The sequence below is a fragment of the Pterocles gutturalis genome, unplaced genomic scaffold (genome assembly GCF_000699245.1).
Source record: "Pterocles gutturalis isolate BGI_N339 unplaced genomic scaffold, ASM69924v1 scaffold47158, whole genome shotgun sequence".
Taxonomy (NCBI): domain Eukaryota; kingdom Metazoa; phylum Chordata; class Aves; order Pterocliformes; family Pteroclidae; genus Pterocles; species Pterocles gutturalis.
This window is the reverse complement of record NW_010127396.1, coordinates 832-26,426: the sequence shown is the minus strand read 5'-3', so window position 1 is coordinate 26,426 and position 25,595 is coordinate 832. Positions and strand designations below refer to the sequence as shown.

Here is a 25,595-nt window from a genome sequence, read left to right as displayed (position 1 = left end):
GTGAAAAAAAGAGAAAAAAGAACTGACAGTCTCATGTAAGCATCTTACACTTCCAAGAAGCAGAAGGGAATGGGAATTTTTCAGTGATATAAAGGACCCTGAATTTAAGTTTATAATTAAAAATTATAAATCCATCTTAAGTTTCACATATTTGTGTCAACACTGATCCTAACTCCAGCTGTGTTGTCAGAATATCACGAGGAGCAGTAATGCTCTATACTTACAGGAAGGACACGCAAAGACAACTCAGCAGATAGCACAACTAACACAGAAATATGACAGGTTTATCGCCAGTGCCTAAGATTCCTCTGCTCGCTATGAACTTTCTGTGAAGTTCACAGGATGTACTAGGTTAAAGTTCAGGATATACTAGATTAAAATTAAGCAAGTAAACTAACTCAAAACTCCAATTACCTTTTACAAAATATGTCTTAATATAAACAGCTCACAAATCAAATAAATTACTCTTAATGCATTGCTAAACTGCAAACATGACATCTGCATGTACAAAACTGTAGTCTTAATTCAGAACTATCAAAAGCAAGAGCATGACAAAGTTCTTGGGCAATGTGTGACAGCAGCATAACTGCTTTCAGTACAAAGGAAACAACAATCTATGCTATAATTTGCCTTTTTGTGAGAGAAGTAAGAAAGACCATGTTTAAGCCCATCTTTTCTTAGTTGAAACACATTCTTGGAAGTGTATAATTTTTCACTTTTTAAATTTAAATGTAAGGAAACTTTTTTTTTAAAACCAATCTCAAGAATTTAACTCAAGTGTTTATGTGCTTGCTTAGTATTAGAACACCTGTGTTGAGTGAAATTAAATGTTTTCTGGAGGTCTTACCCTAAACAAATTGATTCCCATGCCTAATCCTATTGAAATAAAACCCCCTTTTTATTAAAAATGAAAAAGAAAGAGACAAATTTGTAACTGTCATTTTATTTGCATCTGAAAATCATGACAGTATTGCCAAGGGTCTTTGTTGTATTGGGCACGTTACAAGCAGTAAACCCAGTTTATGAGAGCTGGGGTTTCACACGTACACTTTTCTACTTAGTAAGGGAGCGAAGCTGCTGACTCCTCCCTGATAGATTTAGAAGGTAAAAATGCAATATAGTATGAAAAGGTAAAGTATATTGAACAAAGAAGGAGCTATAACTTCTACTATAATTCACTCAGCATCCAAGATTGCAAAAATGCCCCCTCCCTCCAAGGTTATGGTAGCCAAAGGATTGTTACCTGAATTAATTACAAATTAGGATGTCTTTCAAATGAAGTAGTTCACCTCAGACACAACCTCAAAGGAAAAATAAAATCCTGGTGGCAGCGCACTGTCTTGAAACAATGAAGCTGTAGAGCTTGTTGTTCATCAGAACTAATATTTCTTGAAGCTGAAGTGAGTACAGTGGAATTATGAAGACATTCCTTTCTGCATTCACAAATCTCTCCCTAAAGAACATCTCATTGAAAACAAAAAGCCACCCTCTGCTTGATGAGTCTGAAAAAAACCTGGATTTGGAGGGTATTTTAAAAAAACAAATCTGAAAAAAAAGCAAAATCCACATTTATCTGTCTGAAGCCCAGATACTGCATCATCAAGAACAAAATCAAGACTACAAAACAACTTTGCTTATAGTTCCACACTGAGAATGTAAAGTTTGCGACAAATGCAATTCCAGACTTTTACTTTATAGAACAGAGAAGTTAAATTAGGTTTTAAGAATCTTCAAGTCGTCCATAAACCTTTCAAAGAAAAGCATAAGGTGCTTGAAACAGAGAAATAAGAACCTAATTTGATTAAGAGCTCTGCTTCTCTAATGATACCTTAGAGAACTACATACAACTGCATTTTGTTACATATTTGAGCAACTTTTTCCCTTGCTTTTATTCCCCTCCCCATACACAGGCAAAATAAAAGCTATAAATTGGAAGTATAGCATAATGCTGTTGGGACAGCAGTTTAAAAGGGGACAAAAAGCTTTCTGTCCATGCTGATGCTTGGCTGCATCTTCATATTACAGTTCAAAAAGTGCTGTATATAGACAACTGTATATAGACTATTTTTGACCGTTCACATCTAGAAATAACTTTCTGTTGTTATGTCTCAACTGAAGTCTATCTAGAATTAGTACAGTATTGTGGCAAAATCTCTCCCCCTCTAAGTTATTCCCAAAACTAGCAACGATTAGACAACTTTGTGGGAAAAAAACCAATCAAGTTTGATTCATCCATAGTTTGTTTAGCATTTTAAAACAAAATCTTCATCTTTAGTGATCACCCATGAGGAAACAGCAACTCTTAATTACACCAGAAAAGGAGAAAAACGCAGCTTAATCCAAATTCCATCAGGATTCTCCTCCCACCTCCCATTTCTAGCATTGCAGTATCAGTACGCATCATGAAACAATATCTAGCTCTACAATACTTTTCCACAAGTTATCTCTTATGCAGAAAAGCAGTAGTTTGAGCTTACAGTGCATTCGTTTGGACATCTGAAAACATCTTGCAAAATCTAAAAATATTCTTGTAATTTTGGCAAATAGACATTAATTTCACAGAATAATTTGAGGATTAAGAAGGGCATCAGTAACATGGTAAGGTATAAGAAATAAATTTATACTTATAGGAAAGAGTCCTAATAAGAAGAGTGCAATTCCATTAAATAATCCATATTTCGGGTACTTTTTCCATAGAAAGCTCAGATGTTTAAATACCACCATATACCAATTTGAGGTTAGGGTGGAAATAAAGCAGTCACAACCTTTGTGTGCACTGTAAGCATAAGCTAACTTTACAAGCAGTAATACATGTGTATTAACACTGAATTTGGAAAATTACTGCATTAGTTCTCAAGATGTGAATTATGCATGTTTTCATCCAAAGCTTTATGAGAAGTAGTTCAAGCGTGAACTTCTTAAGCGCTGGTACACAAAGCGGTTATCCTGAAGATAAGTAAAAGTTTGTTCAAAAATTTCAGCAGACAGGATTCTTTTTATAGAATTGGTAACTGCTTACATAGTTCCAATTCTTATGGGGAACTGGATGTTCACTTCATCAGTGGGAACAGCTTCTTATGCCATAATTACTTAGTTATGAAGAAAATTCTTTCATTCTTTTTTCCTTACGCTTCACATCCATTACTTCTTCAGTATCATTTTGTCATTTATCTTCCCGTTAACAACTGGGACACACCCTTGAAGCCTGCCGAAGTTTTCAAGGAGAAAAATGCTGGTTTTTAGGTATTACCTGGGTTATGATGTGTTGATTTTACACATCTGGCCTAAATTCTAAATATAGGATGGGGGGGAAAGCGTATTTCACTTTTTAGCACAATATTTAAATGGTAAAGTCTGGAGTTACTAAAAATTTTACTTCCCTGGGGTATGATCAAACTGCCTACTTCCAGTGCTGAGGAACTGTACATTTGCTATTTCACAGAGCAACCAAGAATGCTCTTCAGCACAGAGCTTTCACAACAAGGCCTGATGTTCCCTGTCATTGGTACTCTTTGGCTGGACACTGAGACTAGATCAGGGCCTCCCTCCTCTGATGTTATCCAAGAATTTTCCCTCCCTCCCACCAAATGCCATCTGCCTGGAAAAGAAACACAATAAAAAGAACACAGATAAAGGGACAATTGGGACATAAAAGTGTCATAAGACCTGAATAAGCAGAGGTTGAAAGTGAAGGGAGGAAAAATACTATCACATCAAGGAGGAAGGTACCTAGTGAAAAAATAACTAGAGCATCCCGTGTTGCGGTCTTATCTAGTCTAGGGACCAATCAGGATGCAGAGTACCAAAAGAGATATTTATGGGGATCATCAACCACATGTTCTGGTTTCTAATGATAAATGAAAAGGAATTTCAGTCTTAACTCCTGACTCTGCACAGTGGAAGAGTGTATTACCTCCATTAAACAACAAAGACTGATGAAATTACCAGCTGGGCTCCTTTATTCACTTTGGGCAACATAAACTATCTCAAAGCTTACCGATATTAGCTAACCTAATCTGACTGAATTTGCAGGAATGGATTAGAAACAAGCTCTGATAATTCTGTGCTGGAGAAACAGGAGGTACCAAGTATTTGGGTGTGACATTAATTTTTAGCAGCACAGCCAAGATCAGGAAATGGTCCACAGTCTATGCATTCCATGTCACAGTCCAACAGTGTCAACAGAAATCTGCAAAACTCTACACTCAATATTGCAAGAATGCTCCTCTGCAGACTTCCTTGAAACCAAACAAGTACAGTTTAATCATGCAGAAAAATCACATTTTCTCCCAAGATAATTAATTTTTTTTTTTTTTTAAGCTACACTATTTTTTTTACAATGAATTCTTCCTGGAAAGAAGGACAATAGCAGGCAACATATTTTCAAGTTCCCAAGACAGCCACTGATAGTCTAACCTCTGAAGACAGATATTTTTCTGTTAGACTCTCCCTTACTTAGAATTTGGGATATTCCAAGTCCAAAACTGGAAGTGGAATTTAATTCAGTCAGAAAGTCATCCACCCTAGCACATGGGATGCTATTAGAAGAAGAATCTACAGCATGTATTTGTCAGAAGACAAAGTCATAATGGCTCCTTTTCATCCTAAGATGTAGAAATCTGCACTGTGCAACAGACATTTAAAAATCAATATTTACTAGCACTACTAAAACACAAAACATTCAAGTAGTATATAACTGTAATGCAAGCCCTTGCATGGCAATCCAAATTTATTGAACTACTGATGCTAAGTCATACAAAATTGCACCACTTTAATTAAGGCTTTTAGTTTACATTTGGCCACCTCAAAGCAGTTGTAACATTAGGTTGGTCAATTTAAATACTGTGGCTCCCTGTTGGATATACACACAATCTTTACACCCAAACGTTAATGCATACAAAGCAACAAGGCATTGTTAAATAAATCAGCAAAAGTTAATTACTGCAACTTAGGCCCTGTGACCAATTACACATGATTAAAATTACTTTCCACATTCACATCCACAGTACTCTTCCACCATTTAACATCTCAACCAAAACGTTACACATGTAAAACAATCACTAACAGGCAAAAGTACTAAACCTGTATATTTGGTATTGCAAATACACTTATGCATGAGCAAGCAAGGGAATTCACAGTGAGAATCTACAGCTGCAGAAGCCCGAAAATGATTTACAAAAAATTGTTAAATCATTAAAAAATCGTTTTAAAATATACACTTCTTGTTGTAGACCCCCACTGTACACACAACTATAAACATTGTTCCCTATGTAAACAAGGAAAAGGAAACATACAATAAAAGGTTGAAAAGTCTGGACATTTCCTTCCCAACAGATATTAAAGGCCATGTCTTTAGTCAGACGTTTTACTGAAAGGACTCTTAAAGACTAGATCACTGTCTCCACAGGTTTTTCCTAAAATTAAAAAACTATATAGCTGTTGTGTTAATCAAAGCGCTTTTGTACAATACGATGATGATGATCCTGTATTTCTTTAAAAAAGTTACAATAAGCTACAAATACCGATGAAGCAAAGTTATCTGGAGTAGTCTATATAGGAGCTCTTTGGACTTTCTTTTATTATGCTAAAATAGTGGTGCTTTTAGGATTTACATTATTGTACTCTCCAATAGAAAGTGGGGATTGTTGAAGTATACAGTACACAGTTTTCATACATGTACAACATTGGTGGATGAACAATGTCTCTTATCAGTAATACTGGATGTAGGCTCTGGTTTTACCAGTTGCATACACTTAGAATATTTATAAGTAAAAATCTCTCGTGACACTGGAAAGTGATTAGAATGTGCAAACTGATGTAGTAGCTTTCATCCATTTCTTAAAGGGTACCACCACAGGAAAGTCCATTTAAGATGTTGGTAGGTTTAATAATGTTGGAATGCTGGCACTGTTGAATTGGGCAACAGTTCTTCAGACCTGTAACAACAAAACAAAAGGTTAGTATTAGTAACAACAATTTGCCGTTGCTCTTAGGCAAAACAACTAAAGCAGGAACTAGCAAAGTTCTTCGCAAACAGACTTGGAAAATAACCTCATCACTTCTCTGCTAACATAATTTCTACTCTCCACAGACAAAGACTATCTCAATGAGTAAAACTGAACTGGGATACACGTGGCAATCCAAGCTGAACTGTGGATATTCGATGGGTGAGACTAGCTTTCCTTACTGTTTTGACAGTTCCTGTGGCTTTAAAAACAAAAACACATTTGGAGGATCAAAGCTCCTGAATTAAAAGCCCTGTTAAGGAAATGCAGCAGCCATTTCTGCCATCCTCAGCTAATGCTTTTGGAAGTTTTACTTTGAACTAATTCAAGTTGTTAAAATAAAATAAGTTTTAATATCGATACGAAAAAAGAGCTAAACATGGTGCTATCTGAATATTAATAAAAGCCTGCAAATTTATGACAGTGAAACGTCCTATCAGGATTCTCCAGTATATCAAATAGGTCTACTGTATAACAAAATAATGTATCACAGCACTGCAGCAACTGAACCACCATACATCTAGTAAATTGAAGGGAATCAATGTGAACAGACAACTTGCGTAACGTCAGGTCAATCAAGAGAGACCTCTGTCCGTATTAAGGCTCAGAGGTAGAAAGGGGGAAACAACATGCCCAAGAACAAGTTGCAGAAAAAAATTCATGCCTGCTGACTAACTTCTCAAAAGGTTTGCTAAAGAGCAGGCTGGAGCTTGCTTGAGTCTTCAGCAGCATTCTTAAAGCATGGATTTAGTCATGTAGAACATTAGCCAACTGTCAACGAGTAAGAAATTGATCTAGTAACCAATAGCTCCAGGTCAAATATTTGGAGTGTTACAATGATCACTTCACTGTTCTCTTCCAAATGTACTAATTACAATGCAGCCTATAAAATATCCATATAGTCCAAAGAAAGCAAGCGGAATTCCTGTGACATCATGCAAATATATACTAGAGTTCAAAGCAGGAAGTGACATTTTAGCATGCTAACTGCAATATTTTACAGTGTGCATTCCTGATAATTGAGTTCTTACAGTATATTCTGTCAGCCTTTAAAAAAGAAAACTCTGTTTCCAAAAGCTAAAGTTTTAAGTATCAGAATGAATATCCTTAATTTGAGCTGTACGAAAACCGTAAAGGTTGAAAAAAAAATGTATACTAGTGTGAACAGTGTATCTGGCACATATTTGTAGTTATGACTTTGGAATGGCAAAATAAAGACCATAAAAATTTCTATGATAATGTAAATCAAGAATTTTCAATGCTGTTCTGCATCAACAGGACCACAGTTGTTTAAAGGGTTTTTTCTGTTTTGTTTTTTATAGCCATAATACACAGAAAATTTTAAAATGTTTACCTGGCTCAGAGCTACAGTACAGCTATGTATTAAAGTAGCTGACACGATGACTTTTTGCGTGCTTTTCCAGGCACTGGAGTTTTTCTGTTAATTTGTCGCACAAGGTCATAAAAGATCTGAGAATATAAAAATCAGTTGGTTATTGGAATTAAGAGGCTTCTCTCATAACCTTAAGCCTTCAATCTTCATACATAATGTACTCACATACTCAAGAACCCTTGTAAATATTTAGTTATCACAAAGACAGAAAGTTAAATCGTATATCTAATTAATACCTGTTTATTTTCTGTTTAAGATAATTGTCTGTTAAGGCTTTTCTATTTTCAATGAAGGAAACTGGAAAGGCACCTATAATCTGCAGCTGTTTAATCTCTGCGTCAAATTTATTTGAATATGCAGGATATATGTCACAAGGATCAACTACTATATACTATTCCTTTGCAATTTAGCACCAAGGTCAAGAAAGTTCTAGTAAGCTTTAACTCTGCATTTTCAGAGTAACTAAAGCACACTGCATATTCTGTAACAGTCTCTTGTATTCAAATGAGATCATGCTTTTCTAGAGACTTTAAAAATACTGAAGTCTAGAGAATTACTTCAGCAGCCTGTCTAGGACTACAGCATGACATAAATATAGCATTTCCTAGAAAAGTCACTAATATATGAGACTCTCACACTTTGAATCTCCTAGAATTCTAATTAGAACATGATTTTGTTGAAAGGCTAATTTAAGACAAGTCTACATACTACAATTAAACAGCAATTGTTTTAGTCATAACCGACATTGTTCCAGTTATTTCTGCATCTCCTGAATCAAGGAAGTCCTCATACTAAAGCCATCCTAGCAGTTTCCTAAGCACAGGCTGCAAAGCAGCAAACGTTCCAACAAGGGCTTTTAGTATTTGATGAAATTAATTTCTAGTTTATTATACATACAACTTTTATATAGTTAAACTAATTAATTTGTATTTAAGAAAAACCACACAGTTTCCAGAAATTCCCAACTAATTAAACACACACTACTCATTTTTTAAATCAGCTGTGCTTAAAACCACCACACTCATTTGATTACATCCAAGTCTTGCAGAGAGGGGCCCTTTGAACTTCACTGATGCTGTCAACGTTTTCCAGAAGACACAAAGAATTGCAGGGTTTATCGTAATATTCAAGCTGTTCCAGAAATGTAAACACTAACACAGCTTCTTTTGCTAAAACTGTTTGCATCCCTTTCTTTATGCTGGCACCCCCACTGACTAAGAAGGCATGCACTATAGCAGGTCCCAAAAATGCATGTGTTTGATCAGTCACCTAGCTCCTGCTAAATAGATAAGTAGCTAGATAGCAGAGAGGTTTTTGCCTCCATTTTTCTTTACCTATTTAAGTCTCTTCTCTAATCAGCTGCTAATTTGGACAAAACCCTTAAGAGTTTTTGTCCTTACCATCTCAAATAATTTAATACCACATATGTTATATCAATTACTTCTAAGGACCCAAATCTCCTGAAGGTATTTTTAAGAAAAAAAAATTAAAAAGTAGTCTAACAGGGCATTCTCAGTGGATTGAGATGCTGTAAAAAAGTACTTACCCCAAATTAATATGAATATAATTTGAAAACTAATTTTACTAAAATTAATATAATTTTTAAAAGTCCTAAGTCAAAGTTGACTACATTCCTTAACAGAAACATCTCACATATTCTCAGAACAGTTTTGTACAGTTTTGTCCATTATAGTGAATGCCTTTCAAAATTTTGTTTTTTCTTGACAAATGGTAATGTTTGGTTGCCAGAACACAGTGTCCCATCCATCTCTCCCTGCCACTCCCCCCCCCCACAGGTAGTGTGCCTTACCTCGTTAACATTTATCTTTGATTTTGCAGAAGACTCTAAGAATGCACAGTTATTCCATTGCCTTGCTAGGTTCTGACCTTGTTCCTTTCCCACAACTCTTTCATCTTCCAAGTCACACTTATTGCCAACCAGAATCATAGGCACCTAGAACAATTTAATACCAGCAAAGAATTAATTAAAATTTTGGGAAGGCACAATGTAAATGCACACATAAAACCCTATGTGAATCCTTAGAGGATCCTGACCTCCAGAATAATCAAGCTCTGCTATAAGAGAAACTTAAGTTTACAGTTACGTGAGACTTTAAATCTTCAAATCAAAGTGACTGCATTTTTTGCCCGCTGTTTGGCAGGGTGGTGGGTGGAATGGTCTGAGGATTCGGTACACTGCCAATTGAGAAAGAAGTTGCATTTTTAGGTGTTTCAGGTATCAAGAAGTCTCATGAATAATCTGCTACAAGATTCTTACATGTTCAAAAATCCTGGAAAAAGTGGCCTGTACTGGATAGCATGATGAAGGATGCTAAATCTCCTTTCACCATTCCTCTACTTCCAGCATATCTGCACTCCTTTCAAGAGCAGTTTGCTCACACAGTTCCTATTAGTAAGCTGATGCACACAAAGGGGAAAAAAAAAAAAAACATGCTAACTTATCAAAATGACTAACTACAGAAAACATCAAATTGACCTTTGTGGTAAGAAAAGGCAATAATACAAAGTTGTTTGGTTTGGTTTTTTTTTTTCTTCCCCCCCCCTTCCTTTTAACTGTTTTAAAGATATAGCAAAGTTTAGTCCAAGTTCAAGCATTGAAAAAAGGTTTACCACATTTTTATCATTTAATTTCCCCCCACTGAGAAAGCAAGTCACGCCTAAGCTTTGGCATAGGAAAAACTTACGTAAATTTTGGTGAGAACTAAAGCTGCAACTTTAACCTCATTAGCTTTCTCCTGATACTATGAAATGGCTTTCAAGACTGAGGGGAGTGTTCCAAAGAGAAATGCAATTCCAAGGAAATGCTACCAAAATACTACCAAAGAAAGCTTATGAGAATCAGCAGAAATATACCATGTAAACTAAGGTTTCAAATATTGCCACATTTATCTTTATTTTAGTGTAAAAAATTAATTTCATGCTAAACAAAATTATAACTTGCTGGGTTCTGGATGGGAAAGTCACATGCAACTTAAATACTACCCCTTTGAGATACATTTGCGATAACGAGTAATAAAACACTTTTTTTTTAACACAGGCAAGACCTGCAAATGCTTACACTTATAGTGCAAGGTGGTTTGTATTACAAGAGTCACAATGAACTTCCCTGAAATTGAAACACTTAATACATTCAGTGTCTGCTGGCAGCAGAAGCATATGGGGACACATGGAACAAGGAAAGGACCAAAGTTTCCATGAGCACAGTTTAAATGAGTTGAGCAGAGTTAATTACTTTTTTTTTTTTTTTCAAGGAAGACTTTTCTGTCTAATGGCTACAACCTATAAGGTGTTTGTTAAAAACACACTTTCACTGCTGTTTCACATTTTATATACCTTTCTTCCTTTAAGGGACTAAGTATTCACTTCCTGCAACTGCAGTAAGATTTTTTTTCAAAATCAAGTTATAAATGGGAATGTTATAGCCTCTCTTTATACCTTTAATAATGCTAAGATCTGCATACTGAAATTGTGTGGAAATAGTATGACCAAACTAACTTGCAAATGCACACACAAAATATAAAAGCTATGTAACATGCAAGTTAAAAAGCTTACAGTACTATCTTCTATAAGAACTTAGAATTTTGTGCTTTTAAAATACCATAAACAGTAGGCATATTGAAGAGAAAAATGGAACAATAGGGTTTTTTAAACCTTAATTGATAATAATTGAGGTAGGAATAGGGTTGCTTTAGAAATGTTTTCTGCAGTACTAGTGAATAAGGTTATATACAGTTTCAAACAGGGTATTTTAAAGGAAGAGATTAAAAAGACAATTTTCTTTATATACCACATGACAATTTACAATTTCTCCAGTTTGTCTTAAGAGTTGCATTTCTGTACTATGCATCTACTGGTTGATTTGTCTCTTAATTTAAAGCTTGGAAGCTATCTGATCAGTGTATACATTACAACATCTGTAATGAAAACTGTAAATATTAAACATTTTTAGAGATGCTTACATCATCAGTGTCTTTGACTCGAAGAATCTGTTCTCTTAGATCCTGTAAATCATTAAACGTGGACTGTGCTGTGATGGAATATACTAATGCAAAACCTTGTCCATTTTTCATGTATAGGTCTCTCATTGCTGTAAACTGCTCCTGTAGTTAAAAAAGATATAGATGTTGCATTCAATTTGCACTTTCTTTACACAAACTGTGATATACTTCAGGTCACAAACACACTACAGGCATGACACATTTGTGCCCTCCCCCCCTTTTTAAACTGGCCAATATTTCACTGTTTGACTATAAGCATTACCGTAAACTGAACTGATTTTAAATAGATCTGGTTTGGAACATTATCTGGGGTGGCTGAACAATATCCGGATATTGCCAAGGCCTAGACCCTGGGGAAAATTATCATAGAAACTACAGTAAATTTCAAAAGAGAGGAGGCGCAGTAGAAGGTACAGTGTGGTCTGTAGATTAGAGAAGTTACATTCCTCCCAAATCCTTCTTTAGATATCAACTTCTTCCCATCTCCTGACTGTTCTTTAAAATGCATCGCAGAGTAATTGCATCACTTTTCAGCCTCTATTTTGTAGCCTAGGCACTCTCCTATCTTAAATTCTACTTTCCTTTTCAAGGAGATTGACTAGAGGATGGATACACTTGCCACATTTCCTAGACTTTGGTGACAACTACAATATTGCATATGAAGACTTGGTGGTGCACTGCACAGCAGCACTAGGACTTCTCCCTGTTTGAAAACTCTCACCCATATGACTGTGGAACAGCATTTGCCTTTCTCGCATTGGTGACTTCGCTATCTTGTGATTGATCACTCACTCACCAAGTCCTTTCGTGTATGTCAGATGAAAAGTACAATAAATTTTGAGAGAACAGTCACTCCATCTTTCTGTAGTTTTACATGGCCTTACCTGAACACAGAATTTAAATTATTATTGGACCAGATTACTATTATAGTTCAGAGAACACATGCTACGCTCCAAGGGTCTTCAGCTTACACTCAATAGAATCAAAGAAGGAAATGACTGCTTTCAGTAGATTTTGGAGTAAGTCAGAGTAAAACCTGACCAGTATGCAAAGGGTCAGCATAAACCCTACACTTTTGAGTTTGCATCAGCTGACTAAAGTGATACTATTTTTATCCCAATGTCAGAGTACATCTCACACACAAAAGAAAAAGGAGAGGAGGAGAAAGCATGTATTCTCTATAGCAACAGAAATCAAACCTGAGTAAGCATCAGGCCTCAATTTTCCTGTGGGCAATATGAACTTAAAACAGCAGCACAACCTCTTCTAAAATTCTCAGTCTCATGTTTCTCCTACTACAGAACATGAGCTCACAGGAAACTTACAATTAATTTTCTGCTGCAATACTCAAGTTTTGTTTAAATATTGGTTAAAGAACATCCTTTAATCCAATGCACTGACCACAGTTACTCTTTACAGAAGGAGGAAGGAAACATGTTAATTGTTTACATCCCTACAGCTTTTGATGGTTTTAACACTGTACATCAGTATTTAAGAAAGTTGGTTTTACGTACCGTTCCTGCAGTATCTAAGATTTCAAGCATACACTGTTGTGCATCTACTTCAACTTGCTGTCAAGAGAAAAAGATGTGGTTAGAGTTTTTCCTCTTGCAACTCTCCCCTCTGAAGACATCAGGAATTGTGTGATTTTATAAGCAAATTCATAATGCATAAAGCAACATAATGGCTTAAGAAGTTTATATGGATATACACTTTGAAACCAGCAGGAAGAAACCTTTCAAAGAGCCCTAGTGACATTTTCAAAAGCAGCGTCAGCAGCCAAGTACCACTTTGCAAAGTGATTAGGGATTTTTGATTATTAAAAAGGAGACTGCTAAATTTGTAATGATGGTTATCAGCAAGTAGCACAACTAATTTCTACTTGTTTCAGAGATCATTCACAGATTGAAAGAAAAGTACCGGTAAAATTTAGAAAGTTGGACTGGTGTACTAATGCTCATTCAATACTAATTCAGATCAACAAGAGAATAAGTAGTACACAGCAAACACTAAACCAAACAAACTACTGGTGTCCCCAAAACAAGCCTGTAGTGCCACTAATTAGGAAACTGATCCAGCTTAGAAAAATTTGCAAAAGCAGGTTTAAGAAGCCAGATCAGTTTCTTTATCTATTTCAGAGCTCCACTACCTGGTTTCTACCAAAAAAAACCCCAATAATGGCCTTGAGGGCAAAGGACATAGAAGTGCTCTCAAGCTGCTTCAAGCAGGCTACCCACATTTTTTTTTTATTTCAGAGCTATTGGTGCACTTCCCTTGTTTCTATTTGCATATAAAATTCATAGTTGGCAGATCAGTACTGAGAGAGAACTTTGTGTCCCCTACTCCCAACATACATTATCACTAGTTGAACTTTCAGCTTTTCTTTTGTAACTAGATTTGAGCTTGGGGGCAGGGAAGAGGAGTATTTCCACTCCTCTCACACTGCCCTCATGTTCTCTAGCAATGGGGATTCCTTCAATAGCCACTATTTTAGCAGGTATTGCTGATAAAGTTATTTAGCTAATTAAGCAGCATCTATTCTTTGTACGAAGAAGTATTTGTGAAGTAAAACAAGGCATCAAGTTTCAAGACTTCAAATATTATAAAATTAGATTTAACATTAATAGAGAATTGCAACTGCCAAACCAAAACATTTTAAAGTCAATCAAGTCAAGGAACAAGTAAGAATTGTAACTAGCAGTGAGGTGAAGAAAATGACTGCATAAAGTGTCACCCAGGCTTAAGCAAGACTTTCAACTATTTGAAAAGAATAATACATAGAGATATTCCTAGTTATTTCAGGACCAGACCTGAAATGAACATTATAAGATCTTTACTAAAAAAATTACTTAGCAAAAGGCAAAATTTCTTGAGATGGCTTTACTTTTTCGGGCTCCATGGAAAGAGTCTTTTGAAAAATTCACCCAGCAAATATCAAGCATCTAGTATGACCTGAAGAATGTAAATATATAACAGAGGAAACATTTCACTTAGTACAGCTTGTGAATATTTGAGGAGTTTATTGGGCCTGACCCAGCAAAAGCCTGCACCAAACATTGGGATAGGATCCAAAATTCCTGCTCCTCTAATACACAAAAAGTAAGTGGCTATACAGTATTTTTTTATTTCTGTTGTCTCTTAATAAGAGTTCTAGCTTTGGCTGGAAACCCACATGTTTAAGACAGATTAGGATTTTTCCAGCATATAGATTTCTATGAGGTCAAAGAAAACAAGTGTGAAATTATCATTTTGCTCTTGCTAATTCCTCTTCTGTTCAGAATTGATTCTGCTAACTAGGCTGCAACGATTGTTAATGCAACCTCCTTATTCCGATATAAATGTAGCCCAGTGCTGAAAAAGGATGTACTGCAGTTCTCGCCCATTCCCAGACAGGGTTTGTGCCTCTTGTCTCCCTTGTATTTTTGTGGCCACATGGTGAGCTACATCAGAGCATCAATGCATCTGAAAAGTAATTCAGCTAGAAAAAGAAAAAAAATATTAAGAAACTGACATAGCCAAAAACTAATCTGCTTCACCAAATGGTTAAGTCTTTTGGTAGCAGTCCAGATGTAAACTATCTTAGCCTGGAATATTAATCACGGTCTCAGCTGAAACTGGAGAGTGAACTATATGGAGATTCAAGATGATGCAAGCAGAGTCAGACCTTTCAGCCTGTCATGCTGAAGATGGGAAGAGAAAAACTAACAGGCCACTGTAAGTATTTGTTCATTTATGACAGGCTTTTATTAACTTATTAATAAAACAACTCATCTAATGGAAGCACATCAAACTATCAGTGAAATTGTTAAGAATAGAGTATGTTGCCTCCAGTGAGCCTCAAGTTGGTTTTAGCAGATTTTCCTAGTAGCAAAGAAGCTTAGAACCTCGGACATACAAGTCCAAAATCTAACTGCAGATACTAACACACACAAAATAAAAATTAATATGATTTTAAAAAAGTGGTAGTTTACTTAAAAAAAAAATAATGTTCACAATTCTGACAATGAAGTTACCATTTTTGTAAATGATTAGCTAGTAAGGTATTATGCTTAAACATTAAAAAAACTAGTCTTGAATTATTCCTTTTAGACAGACTTTAAGGGCAGCTTGCAGCTTTACATTTCAAACTTGTTAAGTTACCAGGTATTACCCGGCATTACCAAGCATACCCTTTTTCAAACAATCACTCAAATATTTGACAATGTGTAATGCAGTTTTAAGTTTTTGTAACATTAGGTAAGTCTTTTGCATATACCTTTCTGTAGGAGTCTTCTATCGTAGGATCGTACTTTTCAACAAATATTCCTTGAACAAACTGTACAGTCTGCAACACAAAAGCTCTTGTAAGATTCTTCTTGTATAGTAACATTTTGTAAGCATTGTACACAAATTACTGTTCTAGGTGTATACTCAGTTATCCATTACAATTTTGAAGGCAAATTAAGTAATTGACATAACTATAAATTATAAGAAACAAATGAAGTTAGATGTATATGCCTATTTGACTAAGTACTGTTAGATGAAGCAATGCTACACCTTCCTTTATCCACTCTCACTTGGAGCATGCATTGATTTAAGGTTTGTCTAACAGTTGGAGTAATTACTAGTTTTTAGTTGAATAGGATACTGTATACAGCTGCATGGCTTTTAAATTTGCATTTAAAACTATTGAGTCTTCTGCTACTTATCTGCCAGCACAGTAATTAGTATAAAAATGACTGCCAGCATTCACTAGTCTTAACTAGTCAGGATATTCCTGTGTACCTAGCACGTAGGATGTTTTTAGCACAAGTCAAGTGTAACTTCAAGACTCAATGGCTGAGTCAGAGCAGACAGGTTCAAATCCAGAAATGCTGCAGTAAGATAAAGAATTCAGAGGTGAAGGAAAAAGTTCTTTCACAATCTAAGATGATTTGCCTTTTAAGTTTTCCTTTAGGAACCGCTTTGTAAGAGAATAGTTCTTACCTGATAGGAGTGGACCTCTAGAACTTACTTATGATAAGGTGCAATATTAAACTGAAAAATGTAAAGTTCTTAGGTGGGTTGAGAACATCATATTTTGTGAACTTTTTTAGTGCTAGTCTAGGTCAGACTAAGCTTTTCTGTAATTGTTTAACTAAAATGCACAAGCTATTTGGTTTACAATCCTCTACCTGCCACAGCCACACCTTACTTGCAGGGAAAGATGTAGAAAACATGCTAAACTTCCTACAAACATGCAAATATATATTTGTATTTCCATAAAAGAAATAGTGCTTTAGAGACACTCTCAAACTTTAAGCAATCAGCACCCTGAAGACCTTTCTAGAGACAGGAGTTAGCAAGGCCAGGCACAGACCAACCAGTTCGTTGCGGGAGTTTCATGAAGCAGCTTGATTTCCCACAGATCTATGGCTAGGTTACCCAATGAATCCACAGACCTTCATAATGCAGTGCCTATGTGCTTCACTGTGTAAGACAGGCAAAGGTCTGACCGAACACCATCAACCAACCCCATCCAAAAATATTAGCATGTGAGAGCACACCAATAGATGTGATTACATCCAGTAATGTACCTATTCTAGCCAGGAACCCTCAGCAGTCATTACTTACATTTATGTTTATTTGTGTGAAGCTACGTAAGAGAAATATCGGTTAGTTGGCACTATATTAAGAGAAAAAAAGATATGAGAAGCCTAAGAAAATGTACTTGAGCTGCCTCACAGAGTACTTACCAGAGCAGACTTTCCAACACCTCCGGAACCAAGAACCACTAGCTTGTATTCACGCATGATGCAAGAGATTAGTCACCCCCAATACCTAAAACACACAATAAATTCTTCGCTATTTTGATCAACAGGACAACTATTTCAGCATTACTACAGCTGCTGTAAGATCGCATAGATAACAAGACATGAACAGTTAAATATTGGTATCACCTGATAAATGCAGGAAGTTATAACATTATAACCAGACATAACCTAAGCAGGATGTCACTTTAATTGCTACAGACTATGGAAACTATGGACATTTATTGAATACACAGTAACTGCTGAACGAAGATACTTTTTTATCTAGCACAAATAAAGTACCTCCAAGGTTTTCTTGTTGCCAGGATTTTAACACTTAAAGAAAAACCATTATTTGTGTGTTATCTAGCGTAATTTCATAGTCAAGACAGTACACACTTGGAAAGTTCTTAACATAGAGATTTTGTGTCCCATGAAACAGTAATTTAGAGAAAAGGCAAGAAAAGATTAAGACTCTGTAATAAAGACCTCAGTATCGCGGTCTTGCCAAAATATCATATGTGTTTCAAAGAAAGTACACAAGTATCTGGAAGAACTGCTCACACCCATGTGCATGTATCACTTCCTCAGAGGCCTCTGGATGGATTAATCTCCTTTATTTATAGCAAGGAGGAAACAGGCACAAAAACTCATTTACTACAGTTGATAGGCCAATTACTTGGATTACAGCATACCATCCAGTGAGGTGTGTTCATCTTATAACATTTTCCAGAAACCTACAAGATCTCTTCTAGTCATGCAAACAAGTCCATGGCACCTCTCAGCTATAGTCACAGCAAGCATTAAGGTATTTCACAAGTTTCTGAACATCTTTCATTCACTTACAAGAAGATGCTTGCACCATTTATTTTGCAACAACAGACCCAAACCAATATTTCCAAGAGCCACACAGGTGCTTAAGATCCTGCAGTTTTACAACCACTACATTCACAGCATTGAATAGGGTAAACAGCTGCTAACATTTGTTACCTACGGTACTGATACAGTAAATCTAAAAACATGTATCAGATTTCACAGCTACTACATCCTCTCCTCATCCATCCCCCAAGCTTATTTTGTATCACACAAGTTTTTGTAATTTAATATATATACACACACAGGTAAATTATTTTCCTCCTATGAGCTGACATGCCTGAAATGTCTCCAGTCTCCTCTGAAGGACTGAAAGCATCAGCATGCTGACAAAATAACACAATGGGAAACTTTTTTAGGCAACTTCATATCTTTGTGTTGTCATTTACTTGAAATAACATCCAAAGTTTATACCTACTGACCCAAAGCTTGATCTATATGCAGAAAGTACAACCATGACACCACAATCCAGTTCACTAAGCAGGGTTTGATAAAAGGGCTTAGTTAATTTATTTTTTTTTTAATTCAGTGGCCATTTTCAAACAATTTCATTTTTCAAACATTTTCAAACTTAATGCAGCTAAAATAAAATGCTGCAAACCGTCAGGTGTGGTATTTCTTCTATCTCATTACTGTTCCCCCATAAAGAAATATTGAATAAACCCTACTATAGTAAAGCTAACACTTACTATTTATAAGAAACAATTATCCAAGAGGAGACAGCATGCATTTTTTTTTTCATTCTGAAACACTTAAATGCTAAACAAAGAATCAGAGAAAGAAAATTAAAACAACATTTTCCCAGCAAACAGACATTTCTCAAAAAGAACAGCAGTATGCCAGAAGTCAGTTTTCAAAAAATATCGCTTCTCAAGTCTGAAAGTTGATTAATGTTTGGTAGATATCTAACGACCACTATAATCACTGTAGTTTGATGAATAACTTTAGGCAACTGAAATATTCTTTGAGACCATTCCTGTCCTACAAGCTAGATCTGTTCCCCTGTTCAGCCAGATCTGATTCCTCATCTTGTTGAAAACTGACCCAGCAAAAACAAAATAAGGCCGCATTTTCTAGGACATGTCTTTGGGTCATACTACTCAAGAAAAAAACCCAAAAAACTCACAGTCCTTCTAGCAACTGAGCTAACAGCGCTGTCACTGCTGCCCTGCGAGGAAGTTCTCGGTTCCTCTCCCGTACTGGCTGTAGCACTTACCAGATTGAGTTACCCGTTTTCTCTCCTCTCTCTGCATGCAGAAAGATGAAACCCGCCCCAACAGACAAATAATTTGGGGGTTGGAGGAGAGAGGAAGTGCAAGGAAGCTAACACAGGCACTTGTACAAGGTAAGCAGCAGAAGCAAGGTAAGAAAGACCCCTCTCATCAGCAGTAATCTCACAGCATCTCTGGGAGTTACACCATCCGTTAGGTGTTTAGCACAAAATGCTAAGATGATTTACACAGAAATTAAAGCACCTCCATGTTAGTGTCCATCTTTGTTTTGCCACCACTGATTAGTTCCACATTGTCAGAAGACTTGAAAAATCAAGAGGCCAGTCCTATTTAATTTTCTGCTTGCAAAAACATAATAAGCAATCTTTCAACTTACCTAAATCATTCCTTGCACCTTAAGCAAGCAAAAGGCATTCAAGGAGAAAGATGTAAGGAAATAATGGACCTGATGATCAAAGCAGGTCTCTCCATATGCCTCTGTTACCAGTAAATTCTGAGACTCTCAGTGATTTTCACACCTAATAGAACATCTTTTCACTCTTGACTTTAAAAACTGTTTCCTTTCCCCTATACGGATTTTTTGCAAACATGGACCACAAAACCATTCACACCACAAGTTTAATCTATTTGGCACCACTGTAAATGTTCAGCTAGATCCACAAACCCCTAAGTTGTCCAGCCTTTCTACAGACAATAGGAAAAAGGATTCTCTCTAACTGTATTGAAATGCACCTTTCCAAAGTCATGACAAGTTAAGCCTATAACTACATTACCTGTTATTTTTTTGTTTTAAAAAAAACAAACACTCAGTTATGCCTTTATTTTTGGAAAGGTGCCACTAGAATGACACAAATATAGTGGGTGTACGGGAAATCCCAGTACAGTAATCTGGTGAATTGCAGCAATTTCACTGTCTTGAAAAGAACAGTTTAAGCTGAATTTTTCAGTCTTCAGTCTGAGTTAACAACTAAATATGGAGATGTCAATAACAAAGGCTGACAGTAATGTAGAAGCAACAGAACTTAAGCAGCAGCTACCAAATATCTGTCTTACCTAGTGGTTTGAGTCATTTGTGACTTTTTCTTACTGACTGATCTACAGCTCCTTAAAGAAAATTCCAAATCCTGAAATAAAAAGCTAACAACTTGTTTTCAGTGAGAGACTGTCAATTCCATTTTGGCTGTCAGAGATTCAGGAATTCAGTGCAAACCAAGGCTTCTTGCAGCATCCAGATTTGGAAGTTCAGCCCTAACTATCCAATTGCTGTACAACATGCTGGAGCCAATTTCACTACTTTAGGTGGTGGTACCTAATTAAAGTACCTATATACACTATTACAGCTTGGTTGACCAGTTCTCTTAATCTCTGAAGCACCTAAGCAAAAAGCTTTTAAGATCTTGGGAGACATGACAAAGCCAGACTGCAGTACACTCAAACATTTCTCTGACCCTCCTTCCAAACTCGGGCAAGAAGCAATACAAGTACTAACTTCCTCCTTCCCTTTGACAACTGTTTTGTCATTTGTACAGTTACTCTTTAACTCACTGAGATCACACAGTAATCCTTTATATATACACATACCTCTACAGCATAGAGGTAGCCCAGCATCTCTGCACTGGTCTATCATCAGGTAGTCTGGCCATGACATCTTGGAATGAAACATAAACCAACATATTCTCTAAAATGCTTTAAGAAAGCTAACTTGGACATCTCTAACATAACATGCAGCAGAAGCACCATCTATCATCTGCTCCCACTTAGATCTGCCACCCCACTGGCTTTGAGCAGCAGTCCTGATGTCACTTCATCTTCCTCTTACTGTTTTCTAACAGAAAGAAAAACTCAATTCCCAGCTAAGAAAACTTTCCTAGGAAAGCTTTCCTGCTTACAGGCCTTTAAAGCCTTCTTCTCAACTAAGAAAGCACCAGCCTGTGAAGCTAGGAGCTGCTTTAGGACACTGTGGTCTGCCACACTACTTTGAATAAAAGCCCAGCACATACTTTTTCACTGACCAGCATGCCTGTTAGCAGTAAGTGTGTCCCAAACTGAGGGGTCTGATCTTGCCTGAACTTGACTTTCCAATGATTCCCAACTAGCCTGACCCAACTCTGCTCTAGCTCAAACCCATTTTTTCCATATCACGTTTTACAGACTGCTTGCATCCTAAACCTTGATCTTGCTCTTACTTTACTTTTCAGATTAACATAATGTTTGACTCTGAAACTAACATTGCATTCAGCTCCATCCACTGACAACACAACTTCCTTTTTACTCATTTATCACAAATGAGTTCGGGCAGAGAAGGAAGACAAAGAGGTGGTTTAAGCCATAAAGCATCCTACCTTTAAGTTACCTGATAGTATTTGAAACAACAGAAGCCATTAAGCTTCAAGCAAGACTAGTGTTCAACTGCTGATACTGGACTTAGTGCATGCAGTATCTCTTTATAAAGTTTGTGCCTTGCATTTCACATATTGTCATCCCCTCCCACTCCTGAAAAAAAAAGTTACTGGAAGACCTTTGGAAGACTATGTAATTATGAAACCATTTGTACACTCAAGACAGAACTCAGTGTAGCACCATAAGAATAATTTTCAGCAATCTGCACTAATCAGTCATTTCTATGATACTCTTCCATTCTAAAGCTATAGGAAAGCAATTCTATTAACTGGAAAGGAAGAAAAAGGATCATTAGATCACATGATCTCAGTCATTCAAACAAGGAGACAGTTAGGTTTACATGTTTCTTCTTCTAAAACGTAGCATCCTAAAGCTACAGCTATATCACAGAATGGCCAGCATTTCTAGAATAGGATAGGGTTAAGTCCAACAACAATATTTGTCTGTACTCCCCAGATTGCCCAGTCTCAGCGGTATAAAATGGATATACTCAAAGGGGCACAACAGAAATTAAGAGACTATGTTACCTAAGTGAGTAACAGATAAGCAGTCATCCGCCCTGCCTCCACTTATTGGACAGTTGATAAGAAGCATCCACCAAATCACTCAACAATTAGATACAAATAAGTTTAAACTTATTCCTACCAAATAAACCAAGTAACCTGTTTGAATCCTTCTTAATCTACTGGAGTCTATTTTAAGAGATAAATTTTGCTTTGAAGGCTGGCTACCTTCAAGGCAACAGACCTGCAAGGAGTAAGTGCAATGCCAATTTCCTTTGCTTTTTCATTTTTCTGCTCCTCCATCTCTAGGCAGGAGAATACTGCCAACTGTGGTCTCTATGCATGCACTAAAGAACCAGATAAGAAGCATGCAAAAAGTAAGGCTTTTTTTCCGTCTTAATTGGAGCGGGTACTGGCTTTGAACAGCTGAGTCAAGTATTTACATGCACAGATATTTGACATAACTGTGAACTTTGGAAATGTCTAATGCAAGATTTAGCTAGAAAATCAAGGGAAGCTACTCTTCTTCAAGAAATAGTGCTTTCACATAAACTGGATTCCAATGCTTTCTTAAGCATACAATCTCTTGGAAGTACAGAGCTCACTTTCAGATTGCCTCCATTAACTGCAAGTGGCACTTCAGTAACTGCATTGCATACTTCCTGAAATGTACAGCCCCATAAAACCATGTCCATGCAGCCTCTCTCACTAGTTTGTTCATATTACTTTTTCTAATTAATGAATGTATTAATGCATTAGTGTAGTGTATTGAAGTAACTGCTTAATTCTACTTCTGAAGGGCATACTTCTTAGAATTAAAGTACTTGATAAACTAGAGGAGCAAGAGCTTTATATGCACATGGACACTTTTTCTAACAAAGATTCTCTTTGAAGGATGAGCAGATCTTTGAATAAACACCATTTGAACAGAAGGAAGAAAGGTTAACCAAGACAACTCACTGCAAATTAAGTATTTTAAAAGCTTCACATCTGTCAAGGACCCTGAATGTGGAACTTGCTTTTTGCTTCTGCCCTTATCAGATACACCATGAAAAAATGCCTCCTGGGCATTTTATTGAACAATTTCTTGCATGCCTCCAGAAAATGGCAAACCAAAGTGACGTTGCAAAGAAAGTTGAGGAATAAGAAACCTTACTTTAGCAGTGAATGAAGAAACTGCACACTCTCTGCCTGTAAAGCTTTCTTAAAAAGCAGCCACACAATGAAGAACTTGGGAAGGTTCAAATACCATTGGTAACTGGGCTTGATATGATAATTATGAAAGCGGGCTGGTGGGGTTGGTTTTTTGGGTGTTGTTTTATGGAATTTAGTTTTCTTTCAGCTTCAAGTTCAAATTTTTGTTTCTGATTCAACTTTGTTACCTGAGAAATGGGAAAGCTAATAATCCAATCTTTCCAAGTGATATAAAACCAAATGAAGCTGTAACTGGAGTTCAGCCCCAGGCTAAAGACATGAACTAAATACAGTCACTACTTGAAGACATCCCCAAGACTTATGTGAACTAGTTGTTCAGGTATGGAGTTACACAAATAGTCCCTCCCAGAAGCATTATCATTTTCAGAAGGGATCATGATTATTCAGCACTTTAGAGACACCATGATTCTTGTTCAGACCCTGACATTCCAGTTGTACTGTGAAGTTGCAGTCTATTCACTAAAATTTTCATAATGTTTCTGCCCCAGCACACTCACCTCTCTGGAAGGGATGCTTTGTTAGAACTACCTTGGGAAAAGCACTCCTAAATTAATCTCAACTGTTTGCATGAGGAAAAAAAACGTTTCGAACATTAGAATGACAGATGAAGCACATTAACCAACTGGTTTACCTGCTTACAATTAGCAGTGGAGGGAAAAAAAGGCCAAGGAAAAAAACCCTGCTTCTCATCGAGGGGATACTAGTCTTGAGATAGAACAAGACAACAATAGTCAGACATTTGGAAAAATAGCTCCAGTTCAGTCACAGGACTAACCAACGTCAGAGAATTAAGTCTTCCCAGACAAGGTGCTTCCCACTTCTGGTACTGGAGCATTCTCTCTTTCTAATTGTGTGTACCATCCAGATTCCACTAAGTTCTGAGACTCTTGGTTTAGAACCCCTTCGTCAGTGATGCAACTAATTAGAGAGGATGTGTACATGTAAGGGGACATTCTAAATTCTTATCCCTCAACTCCAATAACGTTTTGCTTTGGTTTTTTTCCAGAATAATGTCAATGCTTAAGCAGTACCTTGACAACATAACACAAAGTGGAAGCCTGTTTATTTTCACTGACTTTTAGATGCTTTAGAAATTAAAACAACTCAAATAATCCTTACTCAACAGGGTAAGCAGTATCTCTTATAAAACTGAAATTTAAATACTCCAGAGATGACTTTCACACTTATTTATAGAAAACGTTATTCAGAAATCAATTCTGAAGACAAGATACACTAAAAAGCTGATCAGGTCTAATTAGAGACTTTTATACTCAAGTCTCCTGGAAGTAGAGCTCTTTCATTACTAATGCAGACTCTTTGGAAGTGAGTCAACTGTTCAGTAAACAAAGCTCGAAGCAATTTTTATTTCTAGTTTTTACCTGGTTTTGATAGCTTCTTGTCTTGACAAACAAGTATTTTGTCAGTTGGACAGATAGTTCTTCTGGGCACTAATCCAGTAATTTTTCTTGGACTAAAATATTTCTTCAATTACATTCAGGTATTTTCACTGATGCCAGAGAATCTTCACAGGGTTTTTAAAAAGCTGTCTGGGTGATTAAGCTTCTCCAGTGACATGAAATCATACTAACCACCTGAGAAAAAGGCAGAGACCTAAGAACAAGTTACTGCAGCACAAACAGAGCACCAAGGTTTAACTTGCTCCTTGAACTGCCTGCGGGGACGCTTATCCACAGAGATAGCTTAACCAAGTTTTCCTCCTTTCATTGAAGAGAGCCACCTTGATTAATACTGCACAGAGGGAGCAGCTAACATGAGCTTACCTTGTGAGACTAGTTCCATTGTCTATAATTAGTATAGCCGAATTAAATATTTTTTTCCCTAAAGTCAAAGTTAACTCCCAGCTAGATCTTAAATCTGAACACAAACTTAATGCATGTTCCAAGGATGAAAACTGGCCTGCTTGAAGCCACTGATATCTTCAGACGAAAGCTCTTCCTAATGTGAGACTAACAAGCATGTGCAACTTGCAGCAGTTTCATACGAAGTGTAAAAAGTAACTTCAAAGCAAGTGATGTAATGAACATTCTTAAGCTACTAAAAAATATGCTGTGCTTCAACACTTACTGAGTTCAAGTTTCAACTTTGTGCAAAACTTCAAATATGTCAACTCAGATTTGGAGTCCCTTACAAAACCTAAGCTATCGAGTCTATTTAAGCCTCAACTGG

At 36.5% G+C, this 25,595-nt stretch overlaps 1 protein-coding gene across 1 annotated transcript; it reads right to left on the bottom strand.

Moving 5' to 3' along the window:
- Positions 1–4,711: 4,711 nt before the first annotated feature.
- On the bottom strand, positions 4,712–17,219 carry RAP1B (RAP1B, member of RAS oncogene family). The gene is made up of 7 exons (XM_010079264.1): positions 17,132–17,219; positions 15,673–15,741; positions 12,932–12,988; positions 11,379–11,519; positions 9,209–9,352; positions 7,360–7,475; positions 4,712–5,936 (listed from the first exon to the last, which is right to left on the bottom strand). The coding sequence occupies exons 1-6, from the start codon at positions 17,186–17,188 to the stop codon at positions 7,389–7,391; spliced, it is 555 nt and encodes a 184-aa protein (XP_010077566.1). The 5' UTR covers positions 17,189–17,219; the 3' UTR covers positions 4,712–5,936; positions 7,360–7,388.
- Between the last annotated feature and the right edge of the window lie 8,376 nt (positions 17,220–25,595).

Coding starts and splice junctions, on each gene's coding strand:
- RAP1B (XM_010079264.1), bottom strand. CDS start 17,188: ATGCGTGAATACAAGCTAGTGGTTCTTGGTTCCGGAGGTGTTGGAAAG. Junction 9,353..11,378: donor GAGTCAAAGACACTGATGAT/GTAAGCATCTCT, acceptor AAATTGTTCTAG/GTGCCTATGATTCTGGTTGG. Junction 7,476..9,208: donor CAAAGATAAATGTTAACGAG/GTAAGGCACACT, acceptor TTATATTCTCAG/ATCTTTTATGACCTTGTGCG.